This window comes from Betta splendens, chromosome 24 (assembly GCF_900634795.4).
Source record: "Betta splendens chromosome 24, fBetSpl5.4, whole genome shotgun sequence".
Classification (NCBI taxonomy): Eukaryota; Metazoa; Chordata; class Actinopteri; order Anabantiformes; family Osphronemidae; genus Betta; species Betta splendens.
This window is the reverse complement of record NC_040901.2, coordinates 2558360-2582108: the sequence shown is the minus strand read 5'-3', so window position 1 is coordinate 2582108 and position 23749 is coordinate 2558360. Positions and strand designations below refer to the sequence as shown.

The window sequence follows — 23749 nt, the reverse complement described above, 5'->3', positions numbered from 1 at the left end:
AACATTTTTTTGTTTTTATCTTAGTAGCAAAAACAACAAAAGTGACCACACAAAAGTCTTTTACAGCTCCAGGTAAAAACTGCACAGTTGCACTTGAACAACAACTGTGACACATTTCAACCAGATTATGGTACAAAAGTCCAATATACAGAGACACTGTACACGCAGACATATCAGAACCACCACGAAGGTCATTCAAACAACACAAGTAGTGACTGGACCCACGGCTCCCGTGGGTCAGACCCTATAAACACAAGGCCGGAGCCTGAGAAGAACAGAGTGAGTGACGTCAACCATTAGAGACTGATCCAGAACGAGCCAAATGTGTTTGGAATGGGACATTTCTATCAGCTTTAAGTTTCAGAATATAAAAAACTGGGTTTTTACAGCGGTTTAAAAGTTCAGAAGCGCCTCCTGATGCAAGGTTAGTCATTTAAAAGGCTGGGTTATTGTTAGCAAACACAGCCGAGACCTCAAACTAAAGGGCAAATACATGTACAGTAGCTGATAGGCAAAATAACATGTACATTTCCAAAAAATTGCTCTTCCTCAAAGTGTCTTATTTCTTACACCTAAGTTTGATTTTGTGGAGTCGCCCCCTGTAGTGGTGAGTGACTCCGGCTAGAGCCGTCGTGCAGGTTCAGCTGGTGCTGCTGCCTGAGGCCAGTGGATCAAGTGGACCGGACCGCGGGACACATGCTCAGCCGTCCTGGTCCCGTTGGCTTCATCACTATCATGATGCAGCAACCAGATAACAAACGTTGGATCCGTAACAAAAGATGTGTTCGTATAAAAATAACTTTAAATTAAACCTAAACATTTATTGTGCTACTTAACCAAACTAATCCTACATGTACGAACTAAACAGGCTTCATTGTCTTTAACGTTTTACCTATTGCACCAGTTTCCTCCTCAGTAATTTGGCATTATTTAAGCTAACTGAGTCCTCACATACAGTACAGCCATAGTTTAGGAGACGATGGAAACCTACTTTATGCAGTCACATGTCAAAGAATCATGGAGGGACCCCTCAAATATATAATATATACTCTGTATAGAAAGTAAATGTATTCACGATTGTATGTAATGTATTCAAGCCTGTGAATAAATCTTCTTAAAATCTTAAATCATTTTATATTGTATATATACTGTATATGTATGTATACAGCATATACATATATATATATATACACACTGCACCACTCAGTCAGTGGACAAACTGTGAAATAGTGGAATAAAGCAGAGCTCATTTTACAGTAAACGACTTGATGTGGAGCCTCTGGTCCTCAAACAGAGGCGTGTTTGTGACCAGCAGAGTGAAGCGAACAGAACCTGTGACCTGTCACTCTGTTGCACCCCTTCATCTGTTCTGATCCGCCTCTATACAAAGAGGGAGGCAAAGCACACCCGCGGTCTCATCCCTCAGGTCTGGGTGACCAGTCTCTTGAGTGAGTCTGGGATGGAGATGGACGTGTTGCATGCAGAACACCTGCTCCTTGACCTAGCTAGCTGGACCCTCCTCCCTAAACAGTACTCTCCATCACCCAGTCTGCGCTGTCTATGGTTCCCTTGCTTCCTCCTGAGTCGCCCTCCTCCTCACACTGCAGCAGCATACCGTTCACAGAGAGGCTCCTCTTAGTCCAGATGCTGCTGATCCGACGCGTTTTGTTGCACAGCTGCGTGGCACCGCCGCCCGTCACGTCTCCCATGTCGAAGGACTGGCTCCGCCTTGGCTTGGAGTCCAGAGGCAGCATGAGGAGCCGGCTGAGGCTGGAGTCCAGCGTCCGGCCCAGCAGCGGCTCCTTGTCGGTGTGGGGCTTGGCTGCTGCTGTCGCACTGCTGCTAGAGGGTGCTGGGTCTCGGGCGCCATGCGCTCCTCGTAGCTCCAATGAGGTGAACGCCCCAAGGAGATGGTCTAGGTTGGCCCGGGGTTTGGACTGGGCTGACCTCCAAATGCTGGCTAGTGTGCTGTTGGGGCTGTACGAGACCTCACCCGAGCCTGAAGAAGAGGAAGAAGAGGTGAGGCTGCTTTGGAGGGAACCACACTTGAACTCCACCACTTCATCCTGCAGAGTCACTTTGGCCTTGACCTTGGACTCAGGCTGCAGCGGAGGTTGAGGCTGAGACTGGGGCATGAGAAGTCCATTCTGCCCCAGTCGCCCACCGTTGGTCTGAGAGTGCGTGTCACTGACGCTGGTCAGCTTCCCCAAGGGAGCTTCATTATCCGCCGCTTTGTAGCGAACCATGAGGATGACAATAAACACGAGCAGAGTGGCCACGATGATGCCCCCGACCACCAGAATCATGGTGCCCCCCAGCAGCTGGCTGGGCAGAGACTGACACTGAGGGTAGTCGTCCTGCGTGAAGAAATGCGTGCAGCCCACGACATTGGTGGCCGTCAGCGTGGTGGCGGTGTCGTCCCAGGCGGCCAGCACACACAGGTCGTAACGGGTCCCGGACACCAGGTTGGTCACCAGGAAAGCTTTGCTGGAGGCCGGGATCATCCTGAAAAAGATGGCAAACAATGAACAAACCTCTCCCAACACATGTGGAACCGACCGATGAGTCACTTCATTCCAGTAAATGGAGACAAACTAAGTGCTGTGCTAATACAAGCTCAGTTCACCTTGATAGTTCTATTGGACTCTTTGCATTCCCCAAAGTTTTCCTCTGCGGCTGCTGCCTGAAAGCCAGCAGTAATTGGTTTTATCCTTTACAGCCATCTGTCTTGCTGCAGTGAACAGCAGCTCCGTTTGATAAAGGAGATAAATAAATAAGCCGAAACGCCAGCAGGGTCGAACAAAGACTAGAAGGTGAAGCGCGTTTGGTTCTTTTGGACTCTGGCCCAGTGGGAACCATCCACTGGTCCTGCAGCCCTGGGGGGAAGTGTCAGATGTAAAGTGTTGGGCTCTGGAGGCCTGTGACAGCAAACACGGCTACAGCACTGTGAGGAAACACTTACAGCTGCTGCTTAAGCTTCATGAGCCTTCACTTCCCTCCGGTGTCACGTTTCACCTTAGACCCATAATTATAAGCTCTTTATTATATGAGTCTGCTTCATATTGGTTCATAATGGGACAAATTATTTCTATTTTTAACACAAGAATCAGTGGAACATGAACACAGAGCTGAATGTTGAAGATTGGATATAATGGAACCCAACAACCTGCCCAAGCAGCTGTATTTTAGTCTATTGGTGACCAGTTCATTACTTTGGGTCTCCAGTCACATCCTGCTGACACGGGCGCCGTTGGTGATGCAGATGCAGTGACACCCACCTCCAGGTCATCAGGGTAGAACATCATAGAACATGTCCAACATTCTCCCTTAAAGCGCACACTATCTGACTTTGGAACTTTTGAACTCCAGATTTGTGAGTTGGGCCATTTCTGTGACATTCTGCATAAAAAGGACATTTATTCTGACATGCAGCGCAGATCAAAGAACTAGAGCCAGCAACATCCCAACGTCAGTGTTCGTCATCCCAATTAGCCATGAGCTCACACAAAAGACGCTGCTTCCAGGGAGAACGTCTTCTGCAGCAGCTCATTACATTATTGTAATTGGCTGCCTGCCATCTGAAGCAGAGTCCCTCCGTCTAGTGGTGCGTTTGCTCCTGTGTCTGCATCTAATTGATTTTAGGTTGTCTGCACGGACTGACTTCATTTCATTTCAATTCATTTGAATTCACAGGAGTAGCGTCCATAGAAACTGCCGCCCGTAGCAGCAGCAGATAAAGTTTTATTTCACGGCCTCAGGCTACAAAATGCAATTTGTGGAGTGGCCTGCTTAGTCCCAGACGATGGCAAGAGGCCAATGCATTAATCAGTAAGAGTCTTCGCTCAGCTGTAGGTTGTCAGTTACACTTTTAATATTCCACTTTCTTCATTTAATGACAAAACAAAGTGATGATTTCAGGTTTCAGGCAGTCTGAATGTAACTAATAAACACGGGTTTAAAAATGAACATCACAATGTCCCTGTTTATGTTTAATAACCAATAAAGTCTAGAAAACATATGAACAAACTTCACAAAAGAATCAGGAATTTCCTCTCCCTTCACTCAACACAATCATCGTCCTACACCTGCCTCTAGTGGTCTTTATTACAGCCACACAATCTTCCTTCAGGCTACAGGAGGAAAGTAATAGCCAGCACAGCCCACAGGATGTCAGTTTCTCCAGAGGAGATGCCACGGACAACAGATTGGCCTCGGACAGTCAGAGGGTATGAAAGCACAGTTGAAACAGAAATCTGATGGATTCTATTGAACCAATGCAGCACGAACTAGGAGTTTAAAAAGTCATCAGGACCCTGGACCACAAAGCAGAGAACATTCCCACTTTAACAGATCATTTCAGTTCAACAGTGTCCACATCCATCCAACTGATATCAGATCAGGAGCAACCAAGCTACAAGTCCAGGTAGAACCTGAGGATGACAGTGGTCTGGTCTTACTTCCCATGTGAACAGATGTTGTTAATGGTAACACCTCCAAGGCTGCCTGACTTTGTTACATGAAGTGTTGTCTAACAGCTGTACTGCTGTGACTAACATCTGTGGATAAAGGTTGTTTAACAGCCTTCTCTGGCACTGTCGTGAAGCAGTGTTGACAGGCGCCAGGTCACATGCAGTGAAGCTGCAGCTCTGAGTTGCTCTTTTACGGATGACATCAGCTTCTTCTTGCACATATGCCAGGATCATCTTCAGCAGACAATGGTGTGTTAGTTAGATGGTTCGCCCCTGGCCCCAGGCCTCACATTCAGCCTCCCGACAAAGCATTTAGTTCAAGGAACAATGTGCCAATCATGGACACGGGAGCAGTGATAACATTGTGCTCCAGCTCCATTGTTGAAAGAAGAACTGCTGCACGTCTTCCTTTATTCAAACTTCCAGTACAACCCAAACTTTTGCAAGTTTCTTTGCTTAACTTGTCTGACTCAAACTTTCATGAATCGATTCACAGCTTCCAGTGGCACAGACGCTGCTCATTGAGACTCCTGTGGCTGCGTGCCGCTTGGTTTTAATCCCTCCAGATCTGATGCACTTGATGGTGTCACTTCTTAGGGCTGACATTAAGGACTGTTGGTTCAGCTACTGTTTGCTACGCCTTCAGCAGCTTAGAGCTGAGGTTCCTGCTTTACCAGCCTGATAGTAAGCACAGGAACTTCTCTGACAATCATAAGCAGCTAGAAGTCGTAGGCCTCGTATACAGACTGTGTTTAATTAAGCGTCTGCCACTTTGACTAATGGCTAAATGCTTCAAGGATCAAACAGAAACTGGCTTGTGCTTTTACAATTTGTCATCCAGCCAAAAACAGCTTTGTGCTGCTCTCTCCTTCACTCTTGGCTCTTGATGCTGACGTTCACCTGCAGAGCTTCATATTACTCTAGTACCACTGCAGTTTACCTCACACAATATATGGATCAGGTTTCTAAACAATGCCTATGCTTATTAAACCTGTACATTACCTGTCTAATGGAACAGCAGGTTTACACACATCCCATGCTTTGAAAATATCAGATTTTTAAAATATTTCTATATAGATAAATGAGCAGATGAAAGTAGATGTTCAGAGGCTCATTATTAGCAGACATCATCAGGTTGTGAGTTTCACTGGCTAATGTGAGCTGGATGATGGATGCTCACAGGAGCATGTGTTAGCAGGTGTTAGGCCTCATTTCTGTTTTATTGCTTTGGCATGAATTCATCACAAACTCCACATTTGGTCATTTTAACTTTATAATGTAACGTGACATCGCTGTTGAAAATGAAATGAAACAGTCTATACAGAGCCAAGACTAATGTAAAGAGCTGAGGAAAAAACACCCAGCATCTATAAAAGAGGCACCATTGAAGCGCTGCAGACCCTGCGTTTCTGTTGCACCCTGACTTCACGCGCTGTTCATTCTCCTTTCCTCTATTTCTTTCAATTATAAAGAAATGACTGTGCTTCAAACACTGAAACTATGTGGTTGCTGCCATAATAACAGCTGGAAACCTCATTTTGCACAGATCAGCTGTGACCTGAAATTAAACAAGCTGCTTCTCCTCCGGGGGTTTCTCAGCCTATTGTGGGCTTTTCCTCCTGGCAGCATTTAACACGTTGTGTTGACATGAGTCATTTAGTGACTAGTTGTCTCATCTTCAGATCCTCAGAGCTGTTAAAACAGAATCTCTGTGTGTTGTTATTGACTCCAGAAGGTGCACAAAGTTAGACTGATGAAATCCAGGTGAGTGACCTCATCCTACTAAACTCATTCTAGATTTTTGGTCAGGCTGGTGTAGATGCTGTTTAAGATCCACCACAGACTTTGTGACGTGGACTAGACACACACAAGCAGTTTATTGTGGGGACATATGAATAGTGTTTAAAAAGGTAAATACAACCACTAGAACCTATAATTTTATCTTGTCTAGTTTAGGTTTAGAGACTGATGCATTTAATTAACTAAATTTCTAATGTGATCACTTGATGCTGTTTAAGCGTAAATGTCCAGCACCTTAGATTTATTTTGCATTTCTAAATGAATAAATAAATACATTACATACATTATTACTTGCTCCACTGTTACCATTGAATTTCTTACACTGTAGAGTAAAGTTTCAGCGTTTACCTGTAGATCAGAACCTCATCATCAGAGCAGTTGTACTGGAGCTGGTACATCTTCACCTTCGGCGCTGCCTTGTTGACCGTCCACCTGACCCAGGCTGACACGGACGTCACCTCTGACACCGTAACGGTCTTCTCTGGCTGGGTCTTGGGGGTCCCCTTGTTGACCCTGGTGGCACCTGTGATGTCTGAAAGACGTGACTTGGGCTGCGATGGTTGACCAGTCCCGTTGCTGATGTGGGGAAGCTGCACAATGGACACCTCCACAGAGGCTGTGGACTCCCCTGCAACGTTAGCAGCAATGCAGGTGAAGGTGCCGTAGTCCTTGGAGGTGGTGATGGTGATGCTCAGGGTTCCATTGCTGTACAATGCAGTGCGGGAGGTGTTGCCAAGGAGACGATCATCTGGGGAGATCCAGTGAATAGTGGGAAGAGGGTCTCCAGTAGCTTCACACCTAAGGCTGGCCGTCTGGCCCTCCAAAACCAGCATCCTGTGAGTATGCTGCGTGATGAGAGGCGGCTGACATATAAACTCCTCCTCCTTTACGTTCCAGAAGTAACGGCCTTTCAGAGCAGGAGGGGACGCGCAGGTCTCCAGCTCGTCATCTCTCTCGAGCCTGCGCAGCCACAGCATTTCGCAGTTGCAGTGCAGAGGGTTCCCACCCAAACTGAGGGAGAGCTGGGGGGCGAAGGGGGTGGTCGGCACCATCGAGTCCTGGGCGCGGGCAAACACCGGGTCTGGCGGTAGCTTTTGCAATCGATTAGAGGTCAAGTCCAGTCTGGCCAACCTCTCCAGGTCTGTGAAGGTCCCCTCTGGAATAAAGCCCAGCAGGTTGTGGTCCAGACTCAGCTGGTGCAGATTAACCATCTGGCGAACTGAGTCCCAGGGCAGAGACACCAAGTTGTTGTAGGACAGATCTAGGTCCTCCAAGGCAGGAGCCAGGTCTTCAAAGGCCTTGTCATGGATGCGTCCCATTTGGTTGTTGTTAACAATGAGGTGCTGCAGATTGATCAACCCTCTCAGATCATCAGGCCCCAGCTCCGTTAGGCGGTTGTTGTCCAAGTGGAGAGAGCGCAGTGTTTCCAGGTCACCAAAGGAGAAGGGCTGAATGTAGCCGATGGTGTTTCTGGACAGAGTCAAGTCCACCAAGTCGGTCATGTTGGCAAAGTCCTGCTGCGTGATGCGGAGGATGAAGTTCCCCCCCAGCCGGAGCTCCACCGTGCTGCGGTCGATGTCGGGTGGCACGAAGAGAAGGCCTTTGGATGGACACAGCGTCCCCAGGGACTCAGACAGGTTCTGGCACGCACAGTACTTGGGACATGCGCGGGCCATCATTGCTGTGGCTCCCAGGACCAGCAGGCAGCAGATGATGTGGTCCATGGTGGAGTCATACATAGGAACCTGTGTGAGAGCAAGACAAGAGCTGTGAACTGATGTTTAGCGGTCTTATCTGCCTCAGATGAACAAGTTCGGCAGAACCAAGCTAATTGGACCCTTTAAACGTCTGTTTTATCTGAACCGTTTCCATCTCTATTAGGAGTCATTAAGCTCATTAAGCAGCCTCACGGTAATGTGTCTGGTGAGACTTAAACTGGCAGTGACTCCCTCAGGTCCAATGCTGCTTTATTCCATTACAATAAAATCTTGGTCTGTGGCTTTTCTTTTGCTCGCTGTGTGAAAGTTACCAGCCGTCATATTTCTTGTACTTGTTCATGTGGGTTAATGTTGTGATGGACAGGTATCATGTATGTGTGTGTGTATGTGTGTGTGTGTGTGTGTGTGTGTGTGTGTGTGTGTGTGTGTGTGTGTGTGTGTGTGTGTGTGTATGTGTGAGTGTGTGTGTGAGAGAGTATGTGTGTGTTTGTGTGTTGTGTGTTTGTGTGTGTGTGTGCGCGCGTGTGTGTGTGTGTGTGTAAAATTTCCGAATCTGACCCAAGAGTCTGTAAAAATATATTTTCAAAGGCTTTTCTTTTTTTTTTTTTTTTTTTTACAATTTTCTTTTTAGAAGTTTCACAGCTTTAAAAATGAGCCTATTGACTGAAGCAGACAGAAACAGGCCCTTTTTTATCTGTCCTTGAAAATTGCATGTGTACAGGCCCCTTTTCCCAGTGGTTGCTTTAGATTCTCCTCCTCATGATCTGGTGAAGTTGTATTAATTCTTAGTGTTCTGGTTCTGGTTGAAATGTGGTTCTGAACCATTGCACAAATCATTATGACATCATTAAAACCACAAGTGGAACAAGAGGGCGCCTTGGTCGCTGTGCTCCACATAAAGCTGGGGTCAGGGTTCAGACAGGAGACGACTGCGCTCTGTTGCGATAGACCTATGAGCCAGATGTGAGCTGTGTGTGATGAATGACTCATCTGCAGAGGCAGGATCAGGCCTCTGGACCATTACACCGCTGCTGCCTTTGGAACGGCTCTAAGTAGCTTTTGGTCAGAAATCTTTTGCGTGTGGCTGCCAAGTCTGCAGTTTGTTGGAAGCTTATTAGAGACAAATGAGCCGTTATCCTGACAAACTGTGAACTGTGGGAATGCAGCTGCCACAGACAGGGTTTTAGCCAGTTTAAACCAGTTAATGCTGGGCGACATCTGCTTTCGAGCTCGGGTACATGAGAACATCTGCGCCAGAGCTCCTGGAGGTGTTTGTGATGGGCCAGATGAACAGCAGGTCACAGTGAAGTGGATCTGGGATCCAGAACAAACCATTACATCACCATCTACAAACCATCTGTTGGAGGAGAAGCGTGGCCTAACTAACACTCAGAGCTTTTCACTGAGTGAGTGATGGACAGCCATGATGTAAACCTTCGGGTTCATGTGATTTGTTGGGTTGTAGTTGTGTAAGGTCTCAAACACAGAGCAAGCAGTAAATATAAAACAGAGGATGTGATGCACAGAGCCCATCGTTCATTGGAGGTGAACCAGCTCATTCAGCCACTGGACCTCAGCAGCCACTGTTCTGTGGTAATAAGAAAACCTTTATTTGTCCCACAGTGAGGAAATTGTGTACTGACGTCGGCAGTGGGGTCAGCATCGGTTTCACCCCAGGCTACGTCTGATCCTTGCGTCTATAATACGCTGGTAAAAAGCTTAACTTCAGGAGTGACATGTTGAAATAGCCCTTCCATTATGTGGATAATTAACCTTCCTGCGTAGTGATGCACAGACTTTCAGGCCTGTCGACACTGTGAAGCAGCCGCCTTCCAGGGAACGGACCGTCAGCTGGCAATGCTCAGTAAAGTGTTACACAGAACAAAGTCTGGGACCGAACAGCGAATGGTAAAATTGCATCTGACCTTCACCTTTATGTCACACTCCCACAAACACCCCGCAAAGCAATGACGGAGAAAATACAATGAATCGGTTTTAGTAGCTCTAGCTGTGGCTCAGTCACACATGCTTCACACCAACAATGAATGTTGTCGCAAAGAAGAATCAACCTGGTGAACAAAAACATGAGAAGCTGGTCCATTTGTTGAATTTTGCATTCATATAATTAATGTGCTGCACTGATAACCTGCTGGGTTCTCCTGCTAACCCAGTCTAGACCAGACGCTCCACATCACAGATCCCTGACCTTCACGCTCCGGCCTCTCCAGGGAAAACACTAACGGAGATAAGAAATGTCAGGGCCACGCAGATCTCTGATGGTACAGTCAGAACCACTTGAGGAGGCGAAAAGTAAGCTGGCAAACTCAGAGCAATAATATTGGAATGTAGTTTTGAATTCCAAAGGATGAAGAAATATAGCAACCTAACAGAAATGGGCTGAATGACCTCATCAGCTGTGAGGTGATCAGTCTTAGCTCACTTGGCTGCTGTGTATCAGACTCCTCCAGCACAGAGATAATAGAGTGTCTGTAGTCTTTGTCCTCTAACGAGAGGACTTCTACTCCGAAGGACAGCCGTGATCATTCGCCAGAAGGCAGCAAAGCCTCAAAAGGCTGGAAGCGAATGTCATGAAATGGTCCAGGCTGAAGCGGTTCCGCTGAGACGTGAGCCTGGCGACGCCTTCACTGCCCGTCATCCGTTGCTGGAGCTCCCTCAGACTCATAGAGCTCTGTGCATTAACCTGATGACTCTCCAAAAGCATTGGAAATAAATCAGTAGTTCTATGCTCAAAGGAAGAGATGAGCTACTAAAACAACCAAACCCCAGCGGCCCAGTGAAAGTTGTCCTCATCCACTGATTATTCATTGTAAGTAACTCAAAATAATATGTAAATTAAAGCTTCAGTGAGTTTCGTCATTGCTCAAGGACACAACCAGCTTTACCTGAATACGAACTGATCTGGACTCTGCAGCTGCTCCGCACACAGCTCTGGTATTCGCGCTAGGGCCCCACCCACAGCTCCCATAGATTATACATGCGGCTCAGCTCAGTTCTGAAGTGGCAGCAGGGAGCAGCGCAGCAACATCTCCACACAGACACCAGCGGGTTTCTCTGCACGTCTGCTTCTGTCAGTCTCTAAATGTGATTGTGTGACGGGTCGGTGACCTGACCCGGTGACCCTGTCCCTGACGGCAGCCTGCACGGGGACAAAGTACTTGAAAGTGAGTAAAACATGAACTCCGATTTGCCTTTAAACCCTAAAACACTTCACATCCTCTAAATGTGATGTTTACAGAGACGCAGGTTTGTTACTGAGACACAGATTTGTGTCTGCAGCTGATCTTACCATGAACATGTGGAAACCCCTTTAAAGCACAAACACGTGTCACATCTCTAGTTCCCCCCTCTGATCCTGGCCCTGCCACATGTTCCATAGCTGTGTTATGGGTCACCTGCTGTTGCTCCTCCACCAACGCCTTCTCTCTTATCTGCGTGGACCAGACACATCAGCTCCTCCCACACATCAGCTGGCAGACACGTACATGTTTACAATATTCTCACCGTCTACTGTGTTTGATTTGCAGCATCCTGTCTCACACGTACTCAGCTGCTGACGTGTGGCGAGGTCACATCAGGTCAGTTGGCAAACTAATGATGCTGATGCTTCTGCACCAGACCCAGAGGGATGTTGGACTAGCTGTATGAGTGCTGCAGTGCGTGTGAAACAACAGCCCGATCCAAGCGAAACCATTTCACATCCAGGATCACTTCAGGTTCTGGAGCCTCTCCCAGCTGTCAGTTAACCAAATGATGCAGTCCAAAAGGGGTGACACCTACGCGGTGACAACACCTCAGCAGCCGCCAGACCGACACACAGGGGCAGCATGATGTTGCATGATCACACTGTTTGTTAAAGTCTCCACATGAAAGAAAGGGATTAATGACTAAAACCATATTAAACCTCTAGTCTAATCTAGAGCTTGTAAAGCATGGGCATTGTTTCTCTCCACTGTGCTGCTCCACTGTCACACAAGTCATCGGTGTAATGAAGAACTGTGAAGGACCAGGGGCTGCTTTTAGCCATGGAGGACACAAGATGATTATGTGCTCATTTCAAACCTCCACCTTAAATGGTGAAGACGTTTTGGGGTCCAAGCTGAGGAGCACAGAGCGAGGCAGGAACTGTTCACGCTCACATCCACATCCCTGTGTTTCCTTTAGCCAATCAGGAACCTTTGTGTTTGATGAGTCTTGATCTTGGCTGCCACTCAACACTTAGACAGAACTGTTTTCATGAACAGCACATAGGACAATGTTAACAAAGCGGACTGGAAGTGGCTCCACATTACTCCTCAAACCAGGCTCACCATCCGCTGAAAGCCTGGGGTCCTGTTCTTTCAGCCCCCCCCTTCGGGCTTTATTTGACTGGCCTTTTAGCAGTTCAGTCATTCCTTTATTTCGTTGTGGGACAGACCCCCTAACGTTGCTACTTAACATCCTGCAGCCGCCTTTATTTGGACTCCTCCACTCACTCAAAGGTCAGGACTGTCAGTAAAGGCTTCCTGTTGCAAACACGTGAAAGTTGCTCGGTTGCTCGGCCTACAGCGCATGTGTGTTCTGGTGGTGCCAGCTGACCTGGGATCAGTCAGGGTGGGAGACGGAAGGGAAGTCAAACCCTGAAGGCCTTTACGCTCTGCTGTGGGGCTGCTACGCTAATTGGAGCCGACACTGTACAAGATAGCTACGCGGTGCAGGGCTAGCACGCTGGCTGCAGGACAAAATACGGCATTTAATGAAGCGAGGACGGCAGCGTAAGCATTAAAGCACAGGTCCGTGCTGACGGCTGACGAACCCTTTGAAGGATTAAGCCGCTTTAACACAACTTGGCTCTGGCCATTATTTTCTTGAGTACTTCTGCACTTTTCCAGACTTTGATATAAAACATGCTTACGCTAACACCGCTAACATGCTGATGTTAGCTGTAGTCATACAGGGTTTGTGTAAAAATAAACCTCTGTTGACTTAGTGGCAATTAATATTTCTATGACCCCTATTATTTTATTAGTTTTACATTCTCACATTTGTAATCAATGATAATAACAATACAAATACTAATACCTAGTTTTTCTAATTCCCCCGACCTCCTGTGTGTCGCCACCCACCCATCATAATGATGAACACTATAACTGTGAGCTGGAGCAGCTGGAACTACAGCTGATCCGCTACAGTAGCAGAGCACTAGTTACAGCAGCTGAAGGCAGAAGGTCAGAGGTAAGTACCCCACTGCCCCACACGCCACAGAGAAGTGGGAGCTGCTGCTTTGCAATGGTTATAATCACTGTTAATCATTTACACACTTGAAGAAGTGATGACTGTTGATGGTTACCCAGAAGGCTTAGCACCTGCTGACATGTATGATCAGTGTTTCACAGTGCGTTAGTATTAGACAGTAGATTAATACAGGCTTTTGTTAGAACCACTTAGACAGCGTTTCACTACAGGATTTTAGTCTCAGCTTTAATAACTGAGGTAAATGTTGCCTTCAGGGTCTGAAGCTGCTTAAAAATGAATTGTTTAAAGTGAAAATGTGGGTCTAAAAGACTAGTGAAACATTGATATAGAAAGTTGTTACCCTCAATGTTGCTTCCACATTATCTGCATATGTATAACTGTCTTATAAGGCTTCAAAGGAGGAGGCAGGGTTTGTACCAGAGACATGATGCTGTAGTAGCTTTGTGACCACTGATTCTTTCTCTGGCGTCGTCCTATTTCTCTCCCCGTACACACACAGCCACCAATGGCTCCAGGTTTCACTTGGACACTGTGCCGCTTCCTGTGACTGCAGAGCTTTAAGGCGAAATAAATCCCAGCTCATTAGCCAGACTGGTCTACATTGCATGTATTTCAGCAGAGGCTTAAATTCTTAGGTTCTGCCGCATTATCACATCCGTCAGGACGTTAGTGCAGCATCAGTAAAGTTAAGAGTTGGGAATTACTTGACACGCACGAGAGGAAGAAGACAAGAGAGAAGCCCTGGGGTGGGCTCATTCAGTGCAGTAACAAAGTCATGCTTTCTATTTGCTACAGTGCAGATAAAAAACACTTATAAGCATCTAAGACATCTGTGACACATACTGTGATGTCCTGTATTTTAACGTACACACAGCAGCTTCGCTCCTGTCCTGTCTGAGTCCTCCTGTTTTGTAGAAATCCTCCTTCAGCATCACTGAGGGGTGTGTGCCCTCACCACTGTTTACCAGCGCGTGTCTGCGTAGCAGGCTGAGGAAGAAGGGAGCTGCCCTTTGTTCTGAGTGACTTCCTCCTCCACAGCAGAAGCCCTTCTCCTGCCGTTGCTTGGACACGCTGCTGGCATTGAGATGGAGGGATTACATTCCTTCTCCCCGTACGTGACCAGCATCAGCCCTGCTGCAGTTAGACAGGCGTGATGGGGGAATTACATAACTTACGCTAAGTTGCCTGGAAACGAATGAGATGTTTCACCACGTAGTCGTGTGCCTTATTAGTAATTGATGTTCAACCCATAATAACTAGGTTTTGTCTCCTAGTCGTGAAATGTTATGCTCATGATTGTTGGATTGTTGTCAAACAAATAGGTAAAGGTTATAAGTTACAGTAGGTTCACACTGAAGACGTGTACGGGAGCTGCTAACTGCCTTTAAGCTCACAGCATCTGGAGACCAGTGTCTTACAGTTCAAACATTACTTCATGAGCAGCTGAGCTCAGATCTGTGCAGCACCGTTTCGCTGAGGTTGATCCCGCGTGGCCTGGGCCGTGTAGAGCTGAGCGGCTCTTGAACAGCTGCAGACCGGACTTCATCCCTTCATGCTGGGATGGATGGAGCAGTTCTGTGCAGACACTGGTGCATTTAACAGGACAAATAGCACAAGGACATCATTTCTTCAGGAATGAGGTAAAACTTACACTGTAGAAGAAAAAAGCTAAGCTGAGCCATGAATGCTGAATTAAATCCAGGCTGGGTAAACAAACACTGCAAAGCGCTTGTCCAGCCCCAGAGACCTTGAGCTGGGACCCTGAGGTTTGTTAATCCTGATAACAGCCTGTGTTGTTTCGTTTTTGGTTAGGAGAAAAAGATGCGAACATTCCAGGGACAGTGATGATAACTCTGGTTGGTCTGTCGCTGAAAACAAACCGTGATGCGAGAGGTGGAAACAATTGGTATCCACCCCTTTACGATAATTAAGGAGGAGAAAGAGGAAGAGAAACGTGAAGACAAAAATGTTTTCATCTGATGACACACAAGGCTTTTAGCTGCATGTTCTCTCCCTTTCACTTTTTAGTGTGTTCACCCAGCAGGGTCCAAAGTCTACAAGCCACTCAGGCATAGATCAATGTATATTAGGATAAACCTACAGGCATTCAAAGGGAAGGCACCAGGTCCAGGTGCTTAAAGCTGTTTGGCTCCTGTTCACCCTTTAGCTCAGTTGGTGTCAGCATCAATCAGCTCGTGTCCAGGCTGCTCAGTGTTATGAGCTCTTCGTGGTCCGTTATCAGCCAAAAGCACGGGTAACGCCACAAACACCAGTTGTAAAATTAGAAACAAGGTAAATTCATTCAGTGCATCTATTGTCCATAAATGACCCCACTGGACACATTGTTCTATCATATTCCCAGGTTCTAATGCGTTGGGCCCCATATTTAAAATGAAGGAGGACACCAGTAGCCGCTGTGACCTTTGACCTCAGTTATTAACATATTACTGAGGATCACTTTATAAATGCAGGACGTTTTCTGTAACTGCAAACACAGACAAATGTCACTGACTCCAGTGGGTCCGTATAATTAACCAATGGATGCTTTTTCTCCTTTGTCTCACGTTAAATACAGAGGGAGGGGTGGATGGCAGCCTTTGAGCTGGTGGAAGGTCTGACATATGCAGGGAGTCACCATATAACAGGACACAGAGCAAAGATGTTCTGGTTCTTAGCTTCAGCAGGATGATTAATAGCAGTGTCTTCCCGACCTTTGACCCCTGCCTAGCCTTCTGGAGCCTGACTGAGGCTCATGCAGCCTACGGTGGCAGCTCTAACTGTGAGTTGCGAGGCCGAGGCAGGCGGCCATGACACCAGCTGACAAACTAAATCAGCTCCTGCGAAGCAAACTGCAGCAGATATGCGTCTCGTCACTTGTCTCACCGTTGAGCAGGGAGGAAGGGTGACAAGTCACCTTAATGTAAAGGAGGCTACAGAGGAATCACGTCATTGTCTTCTAGGAGTTAAAGGAGAACTTTGTGTGACAGACCAAAGGGCCCAAACATGTTGACATGAAAGTCCTGAAGGTCTGAGCTTTAGTTTCAGTCGCTGATTTTACTGACGTGAAGCTGTTAGGTTTTCTGATGGTCGATTTTTCATACACACTTCACCACTTGTCACCAGTGTAAGTGTGATGTCTGATCGATTTTTCCATCCAATTTGCTCCAGTTCTAAGTGGGAGATTCACTGCATGAAGTAAACGTTTGTTCTGAGGATGCACCAACACCTGGGAGGAGAGCCACGGTTGAGTATGAGCCGTGTGGAGCGTGAAATCCACCCATTATCCGTCAAACGTAATCAGAAGGGTTTGGGCTTTGAAATGCTCCGAATTTCACAGCACTTCTCGAGATTGATCCACTCAGCTGCAGCCGCAGCTCCAGCTCCTTAGGGACGGAAAGATCTGGCTGAGAACGCATCTAATCCTGTCACTGCTAAGACCGCTATCCTTCGGTTCCCGTGTCACGTGTGCATCCTCTGGGGCCTCTGCTATCATCAAAGCCTACAGTAAGGACAACCCGACTGGCCTCCGAGCGACCCAGCAACCCAGCAGGGTTTCCTCCACCCTCCACAGAGCTGGAGGCGTGTCTCTGCTCAGCCCTTCAAGCCATGTGGGTTTGGGACAGCAGGCATCATTGCAAGTGATTTGGTGCCCCTCAAACTTTTCAACAGTTACACAACTGGAGTCTGCTCACGTGGCAAATGTAGAATCTGTCTGTGTTTCTACCTCATGACTAGAGGTAATGTACTGAAGAAGTTCATTATTAATGATTCATTCTAATGCATTTCATACTTTGCATGTACTGTAAGTTAAAACCTAATAGTTCCTTAGATCCTCAAGAGACTTGATGGAAGTAAGCAATAGACACAGTGGTTCGGTCCAGTCTTTACATACTGTACTATGTTCATACAGACTTTTGATGTGAATACCTCATCAGCAAAATGCAGTGTACATGTTTATTCACCCAGGGTCAGCCCCAGCGCAGCAGACAGTCCCACACAGCGTGATGACTCAGACCTGGGGCAGCAACCCAGACCCCTCTGGTCAACCACCAACCCATTCCCCTCTGGTTAACCACCAACCCAGACCCCTCTGGTCAACCACTGACCCAGTCCCCTCTGGTCAACCACCGACCCAGTCCCCTCTGGTCAACCACCAACCCAATCCCTTCTGGTCAACCACCAACCTTGTTTTTTTCCTGTTATTTTATTTGGTTACCACCAGTTTTTTTTTTTTTTTTTATTGGAGTGAAAAGCAGATAATTTCCATTTAGTTCTAAGGACCATATTTACTGTCTTTGACTGATTGTGGTCATGTACAGTATAAAGTATATACAGAAAAACATCCAAGAAAACCTGGAACCTTTTTAATGACTTTTTTCTCCTGTCGTGTCCCTGGGACCTAATCGTCAGCATAGATGGAGAGTCCATGAATAGAAGGTGACATATCACAGTAGTGCGCAGACAATTCACTGCTGGGGAGACGTAAGCTTTAATCAGAAGGTCAAACATAAGGTCATACTTTGGAAATCAACACTCCTCATCTTATCAGTATCTCTTTGATGGTGAACACGTGATTGTTCAGCTTCGTCATCAGGTCATACTGTAGCAATCATAGTAGTAAGCATTTTAAACATGAAATGAAGAGGTGCCTCCTTTGACCTACCCCCCATCCAGGAACTTTCAGCCTGCATCTCTGAATGCCATATGAATGAACCATAGTCCTGTCCTTCAACCACTGTTTTAGATGAGGAGGAGCTGGATGTAATGACTGAGGAGAGTTAACTGATCTGAGATCTGTCTTAGGCGAACAGGCCATTAGTCCTCTTACCTTTACTGAGCTGTCTCTCTGCCATAGGTTCACTTATGGACTCCCACCGCAACCACAGCCTCCGCCTTTATCACTCTCACACGGGCACACAGACGACCTGGAAACACAGGACGTCAGCTGAGCTTCAGCTCATGAACACAAGCATACAGTCAGACGTTAGAGGTCAGAAGACCTGATGACACCAGCTGTTGTTCAGTGGGACACAAACTGGAGCAAAGAACAGTAAGAAGCTACTTGCTTTTGTGTTACACTGACCTACATGACGACAGGTACATCAGAAAGTCTGACAGCACTGTTTCCCCCGAACACTTGAGTGGAATTACATGTTTATCTTAGAGTCTCGTGTTCGTCTTCGGTAAGAGGAGAAGTGTGAAGCAGCTCAGTGCATTAAAAGCCCCTTGAGGTCAGTTCAGCTACTGGGACAAAGGTCAATGCGAACGACACTGATAGCCACAGTGTATGTCCACATTTAGCTAATACTCATATTCATATATGATCTGTTGCCCTTGGAGGCTTGTTGTATTCACACAGAGAAGAACACAGCAACCACATGTGCAGATCCTGTCTGAGACACGAAGACACAGACGGCAGCTTCATCCCACAATGGCTTGCAGACTTTGACCTGTCAGATACACCTGCATCTACACAATCATGCCACCTTTTCTCTACTAGTAGTTGCAAAATAGAGCAGGCAGTTGTGAAGCCTTTCAACAGACAATGAGGGAACAATGTTTCTGATCATTCAAAGAAAAAGCCCTTCAACAAACAGGACCAACAAGGAGAAAGGCACATAGAAGTTTGCAGACGACTGTCACTAAACCCAGCTTTGTTAAAACAAGCATGAGCCCACAAGTCGCTGTGTGGGACAAAATGGAGCCCAGTGAGGAAGATACAGGAGCAACATGATCACACCCTTAAACCTCACGGCTGCAGCTTTGGAGGAAGTGTTGTTTCATTTACAGCCAAAAATAGGTCAGGTCTCTATTAACCATCTCTTGGTGAAGCTGCTACAGACTAAGATGCTAGGACATCGGTTACTGGTCCAGCCATCCTGTCTGTCACAGCAGGTGATGTGGGAAAGGCCATCAGTCTGCTCAGCCATCAGGTCACTGATAACATCTGTTATAGAACTAATCCTTTGTTCAGATTCGGATCAAATCAGATCAACAGACTTCATAAACAGCATTGTTCCCTTCCACAGTTTACAAATATAAAGCAGTTTCTTCTTAAATTAAGTAAGGTTGGATTTTTCCATGAGCTTTTAAATTGGAGGTAAACATTTTTTTCCTGCAGGCCCTTGTAACATTGGCCTACTTTATCAATAAAGCTTTTTTCCAGTTTATTCTAAATGAATTGTTGGTGTAGAAATTAAGACATTAATTAAGATGTTTTTCCATCTTAATTAATGTCTAAATTAGCCCAAGAGACTGACGACATTTAGACACACACTCACCAGCTGACAAACAGCTGCTACAACTACAGAGTACAGCCGATATTTTCATTTTCACATAAACACATTATAAATAAATAATAAATAAGAAAGGTTCTTTTCATGCAATTATGCCATTTGGTCAAATGTTGAGCTGAAGCCCCGGAGCTGGTGCTACTGTATCCGGATCGTTGGTTCCGTGGTGGCGGTGGGGGGCTGTCAGACAGAGGAGACTTCACCACAGGTGAAACTCCAACACACTGCGTGGTCTGAGGAGCCGTGATTGTGCAGCATTAGACATGATGCTCCTAAACTCCATCCGGACTGTAGGTGTCCTCCACTGTTTAAGGGCAGTGCTGTGCTGGGAGGTGACTGCTGGGGTTGATCCCTGTCTCCGTGGAGTTTGCATTGTCCCATGTCTGTGTAGGTTTTCTCTGATTTCCTCCCACAGTCCAAAGACAAACCACCGTGTGGACAGGAGGTTCTACTTGAGCTTAACCAAACCGGGTTTTCCTGGTGACGTTTACAGTGAATGACTTGACTGTACCGTGCTCTGTCGTCGTAGCCAGCATGTGGCCCAGCTGCATAACGTGAGGTTCACCTGCTGCACATGTGCAGCTGGAAAATGTTGAGGTTTCCCCACTTCTCCATCTCATCATTAAAATAGAGCAAAACGTTTTGACGTTTGTAGAGTGGTTCATTTGAATGAGAGGCCTAATGGGTTGGTCCATACATATTTATTACACTCTACATGTAGTCTGGGACTGTGGGAAGCCGTGAAACGAAACTAATCCACTCTGGAGCACAAAGACATATAATAACCTGCTTCTGTGATTACACCTGCTAAGCTCATTAGCTTCAGGTTATCAAGATGAAAGGTTTTTAAAAGACGCTTAAAGGAAGTAAAAGATGGCGAGTTTGATAAATGGCTTTAATAGCATTTCACTGTCAACAGCTGTAGCGCCTTCTATTCTTACTGATTTTCACAGACGATTGTGTTTCTTACTGTTTGTCTTATAATTAGCACTGAGACAATATGTGTTTTTATTCCCATGCTTGTTTCTCTGACGTAGACTTACTATGACCCAGAAAAGCCTCATTTCCATGTATGAGGTAGACAAATGCCTAGAAAATGCTGAACTGTTGGTGTTCGGTTTCATTACAATATTGAAATAACAGCCACCAAATATGTTGAATATTAAATAATATTGTTATTAAACTTTGCCTCTTCAGCAAAGACACACTGCGCCTCCAAAGGCTGGAGGCCGAACTTTCACACTAGTAATAATTATCCCCAGGGAATGTCCTTACTCAGGCACATGAAGGGAAAAACGATAGCGCTCCTCCTCTGGCAGGATGTTCAACAACAAAGATTATACATGTCCTGCTGCTACCGCTCTACACTGTCACAGCCTTGGCTCATGATTTGGCAAATGTCTTTATTTTGCTGTTATTGCAGTGTTGATTATTAAAATGATTAAAAAATAGGCCGACAACAGCTTCACTGGTTGATGAAGACAAAACTCTGCACATTCAAGAGATGAAGGTTTCCATGAAGGTTTGTTACATCAGGCTAATTAGCCTGTGATTTAGGGCCGCACTAATGAAGTTCCTGCTGCAGCTCCTCATTAATATTCAAAGTCAACATCCTGATGTTCTTTGATTCATTTTTTAGCAGCGCAACAATAAGCGCTTCATCATTTCACCTCTCGTCTCGTCCACAGATGGATATTTTCCGTCTTGGGAAAAAGAGCGCCTGTCTCATTTCCTCTCCCCACAATTGGTCCTTGAATGCACCACATAACAATGAAAAATTCAGCAGGAGGTGAAAGAGTGTTGTTTTCCTCCTCCTTGAATTACTGCCTGCTCTGATACACATTCCTCTCATTTATTTTGCGTCTGGATGTACACGCTCATTTCCTGCATCATGTTTGAGCCAGTGAGAAGCTAACGCAAACGTTCATCTTGAAGCCATGTTTTACACAAGACATGCTTCCTAATTAATGGTGCTTTACCCGTGGGGGTCTGCAGAGAGGACTAGAAGCTACAAAGGAGTGTTTATGCAAACTAGATAGAAAGAATAAACCACCAACCCAGTTGGTGACTAAACCTTTAAAAGATGAATTAACGAAGGAATGTGGGATGTTAATATGTTATAGTGTGATGCCTAGGTTTGTTTGGTTATTAAATATGTATGTTGGCCATTTTTAAACTTCTTTTGTTTGTCTGGACGTTTAGGTCCTCTCTCGTTTCCTCAGCCATTTGTACATACTGTACCTCCTGAAGACAGCTGGTAGCAGCTGTAACTGTGAGTTTGTCAGGTTTAACACTTTACTGCTATCGTCACCCATCACAGACACTTATGCTGCAGACAGTGATGTCATTACAGCTGCTGGATGCCAAATTGCGTGTTTTATATTAGAACTGATCAGTGAAGCATTTTATATGTTTTATCATGAGCTGTCTCTGCGTGAAGATGAGCCTTTGGTGGAGGATGTTATGATGCAGGACAACGTCCAGATGCTGTTGACGGAGCGTTAAACTGCGACTGACGTTCTGGTGGTGGACGAGAGGAAGCTTTGCTCACTAACGACTACCGTTATTACAAATCCGCCATGGATTTAAATTCTTACTAACCTAATTCTTGAGTTTGTGCTGGGCATGAAGTGCAGCAATACTGTCACACGAGTGAGAGGACAACGTGACGACAACACAACACGACAGCAGCCGCAGACTTCCCCATGCTGGCTGGAGCTCACAGTCTCCTAAAACCAGCTATTTCTGGGTTTTTATGCTTTTACCAACTCGTCATCTACAGACGAACAGTTCGCAGCTGGACGTTTCAGAACAGCACGGCCTGTAAATCAGCAAGCACAGTCCTGCTTAGCTGAACTGCTACCTTGGGCTGTTTCGTTCTCGCTCTCTGTCCTGTGCTGCTTATCCCCAACATGTCAGCCTGAGGAGACGGGTCCACGCTGACACTTTGGGGTCAATGCTCCTGACAAAAGCCCTGAATAGAAGATTTTCAAGGAATAACAAGAGCTTTCTCTGAATGACCACTGCTAAAATATTCATCTCCAAGAGAAGCTGGTCTCAGGGGAGCTCGGACCCACACTCATTTCTATTATTTGTACATATATACATTGTATATTCTGGTAAACTGAGACTACACATTTGTAACACATCTGGGTCATAACGATGTGAATTCAGTTTGTGCGTCCATCTGCAGGCAACTCTCCTGTCGGTGCTTTTAGCATCGACTGTTCCCTGGCAGAGGCTGCACACATGATAATGTAAAACAGATGGCACAGAACTGGAACCTGGTCAATAGTAGTGTGAAGCCGTGAATTCAGAGACACACAGCTGGCCTTGCTGTGAGATCAGGTGGCATCAGCCCCTTCAGCTTGTTTCAAACACACACTCACACGTGAGCCTTTTCAATATTGTGACCTTTTAAATCTGACCTCTTGTAAACGCTGCTGTCTCCACTGTCACACACACTCATCATTAGCTGCGTGAGGTACTCACAGTGAATGAGGTGAGGTGAGGTTCACGACGCAGAGGAACCACCTGAGGTCAGGATTCCACCTTCATGCCCCTGTGCTGCCTGAGGCCCTGGAACCATCCTCGTCCGACCCTCTGTGGGAGACAGAGCAGACGTGAGTGGTGCGTCCTGGCTCGGCCGACTCCCGGCGACACTGAACCAACTCCATCTGAGTTCATGACACCGTGCAACAACCTGGGAGCGAATCTCCTCTGTTCTGCTTTTAGCATCGACTGTTCCAGGCCAGAGGCTCCGGAAATGACATGTAATAACAAATCTTTGCTGAGTGAAGAGCTGTGTCCCACTTATATTCTAATACATTATCATCATTCTGTTTACGTGTCTCACAGGTCTACAGTTGTCTTGCTATAACCACAGAAAACACAGTCTTAGTATGTGTTGAATGTGTTTGATGTCCTTGGATCAGGGTCCCTGTGGCTCCCTGCACAATGAACTGCTGCAGCTACTGTATGAGCCAGTATTTGCTGTATTATTGCATCTAATAAGTGATTTCATCATTATTGACTTTGCTGTAAATCAGGCTTCTGTGTCACCAGTGAACACATCTTTCCATGGTTAGGGTCCCTGGCGTGTCTTTGCTTTGTTACTTTGATACAGTATGGTGGAAGGTAGGTGGAACATTTGAGTGTTTTGGGTCAACGCGTCCGGCTGCATGAAGAGATTGGTTTTTAAAGCGAAAGGTGGGAA

At 46.2% G+C, this 23749-nt stretch overlaps 1 protein-coding gene and 1 long non-coding RNA gene across 5 annotated transcripts in view; one reads left to right on the top strand and one right to left on the bottom strand.

The window, feature by feature from the left end:
* Nucleotides 1-23749, bottom strand: part of lrfn2b (leucine rich repeat and fibronectin type III domain containing 2b) — a 49132-nt gene continuing 25383 nt past the window's right edge. The window contains exons 2-5 of one of the 4 annotated variants that reach the window (XM_029140989.3): nucleotides 23026-23136; nucleotides 18069-18165; nucleotides 6618-8014; nucleotides 1-2505 (exon numbers count right to left, since the gene is read on the bottom strand). In XM_029140989.3, coding sequence (XP_028996822.1) covers nucleotides 1524-2505; nucleotides 6618-8008 — 2373 coding nt within the window. In that variant the 5' untranslated portion in view covers nucleotides 8009-8014; nucleotides 18069-18165; nucleotides 23026-23136 and the 3' untranslated portion in view covers nucleotides 1-1523. Of the gene's footprint in view, nucleotides 2506-6613; nucleotides 8015-18068; nucleotides 18166-23025; nucleotides 23137-23749 lie in introns of those variants that run through there. The other 3 variants (XM_029140990.3, XM_055506248.1, XM_055506249.1) reach the window with 3 other exon arrangements.
* LOC129603698 (uncharacterized) lies at nucleotides 11000-11668 on the top strand. The gene is made up of 2 exons (XR_008693838.1): nucleotides 11000-11169; nucleotides 11533-11668. It is a non-coding gene; the product is annotated as an uncharacterized LOC129603698 (long non-coding RNA).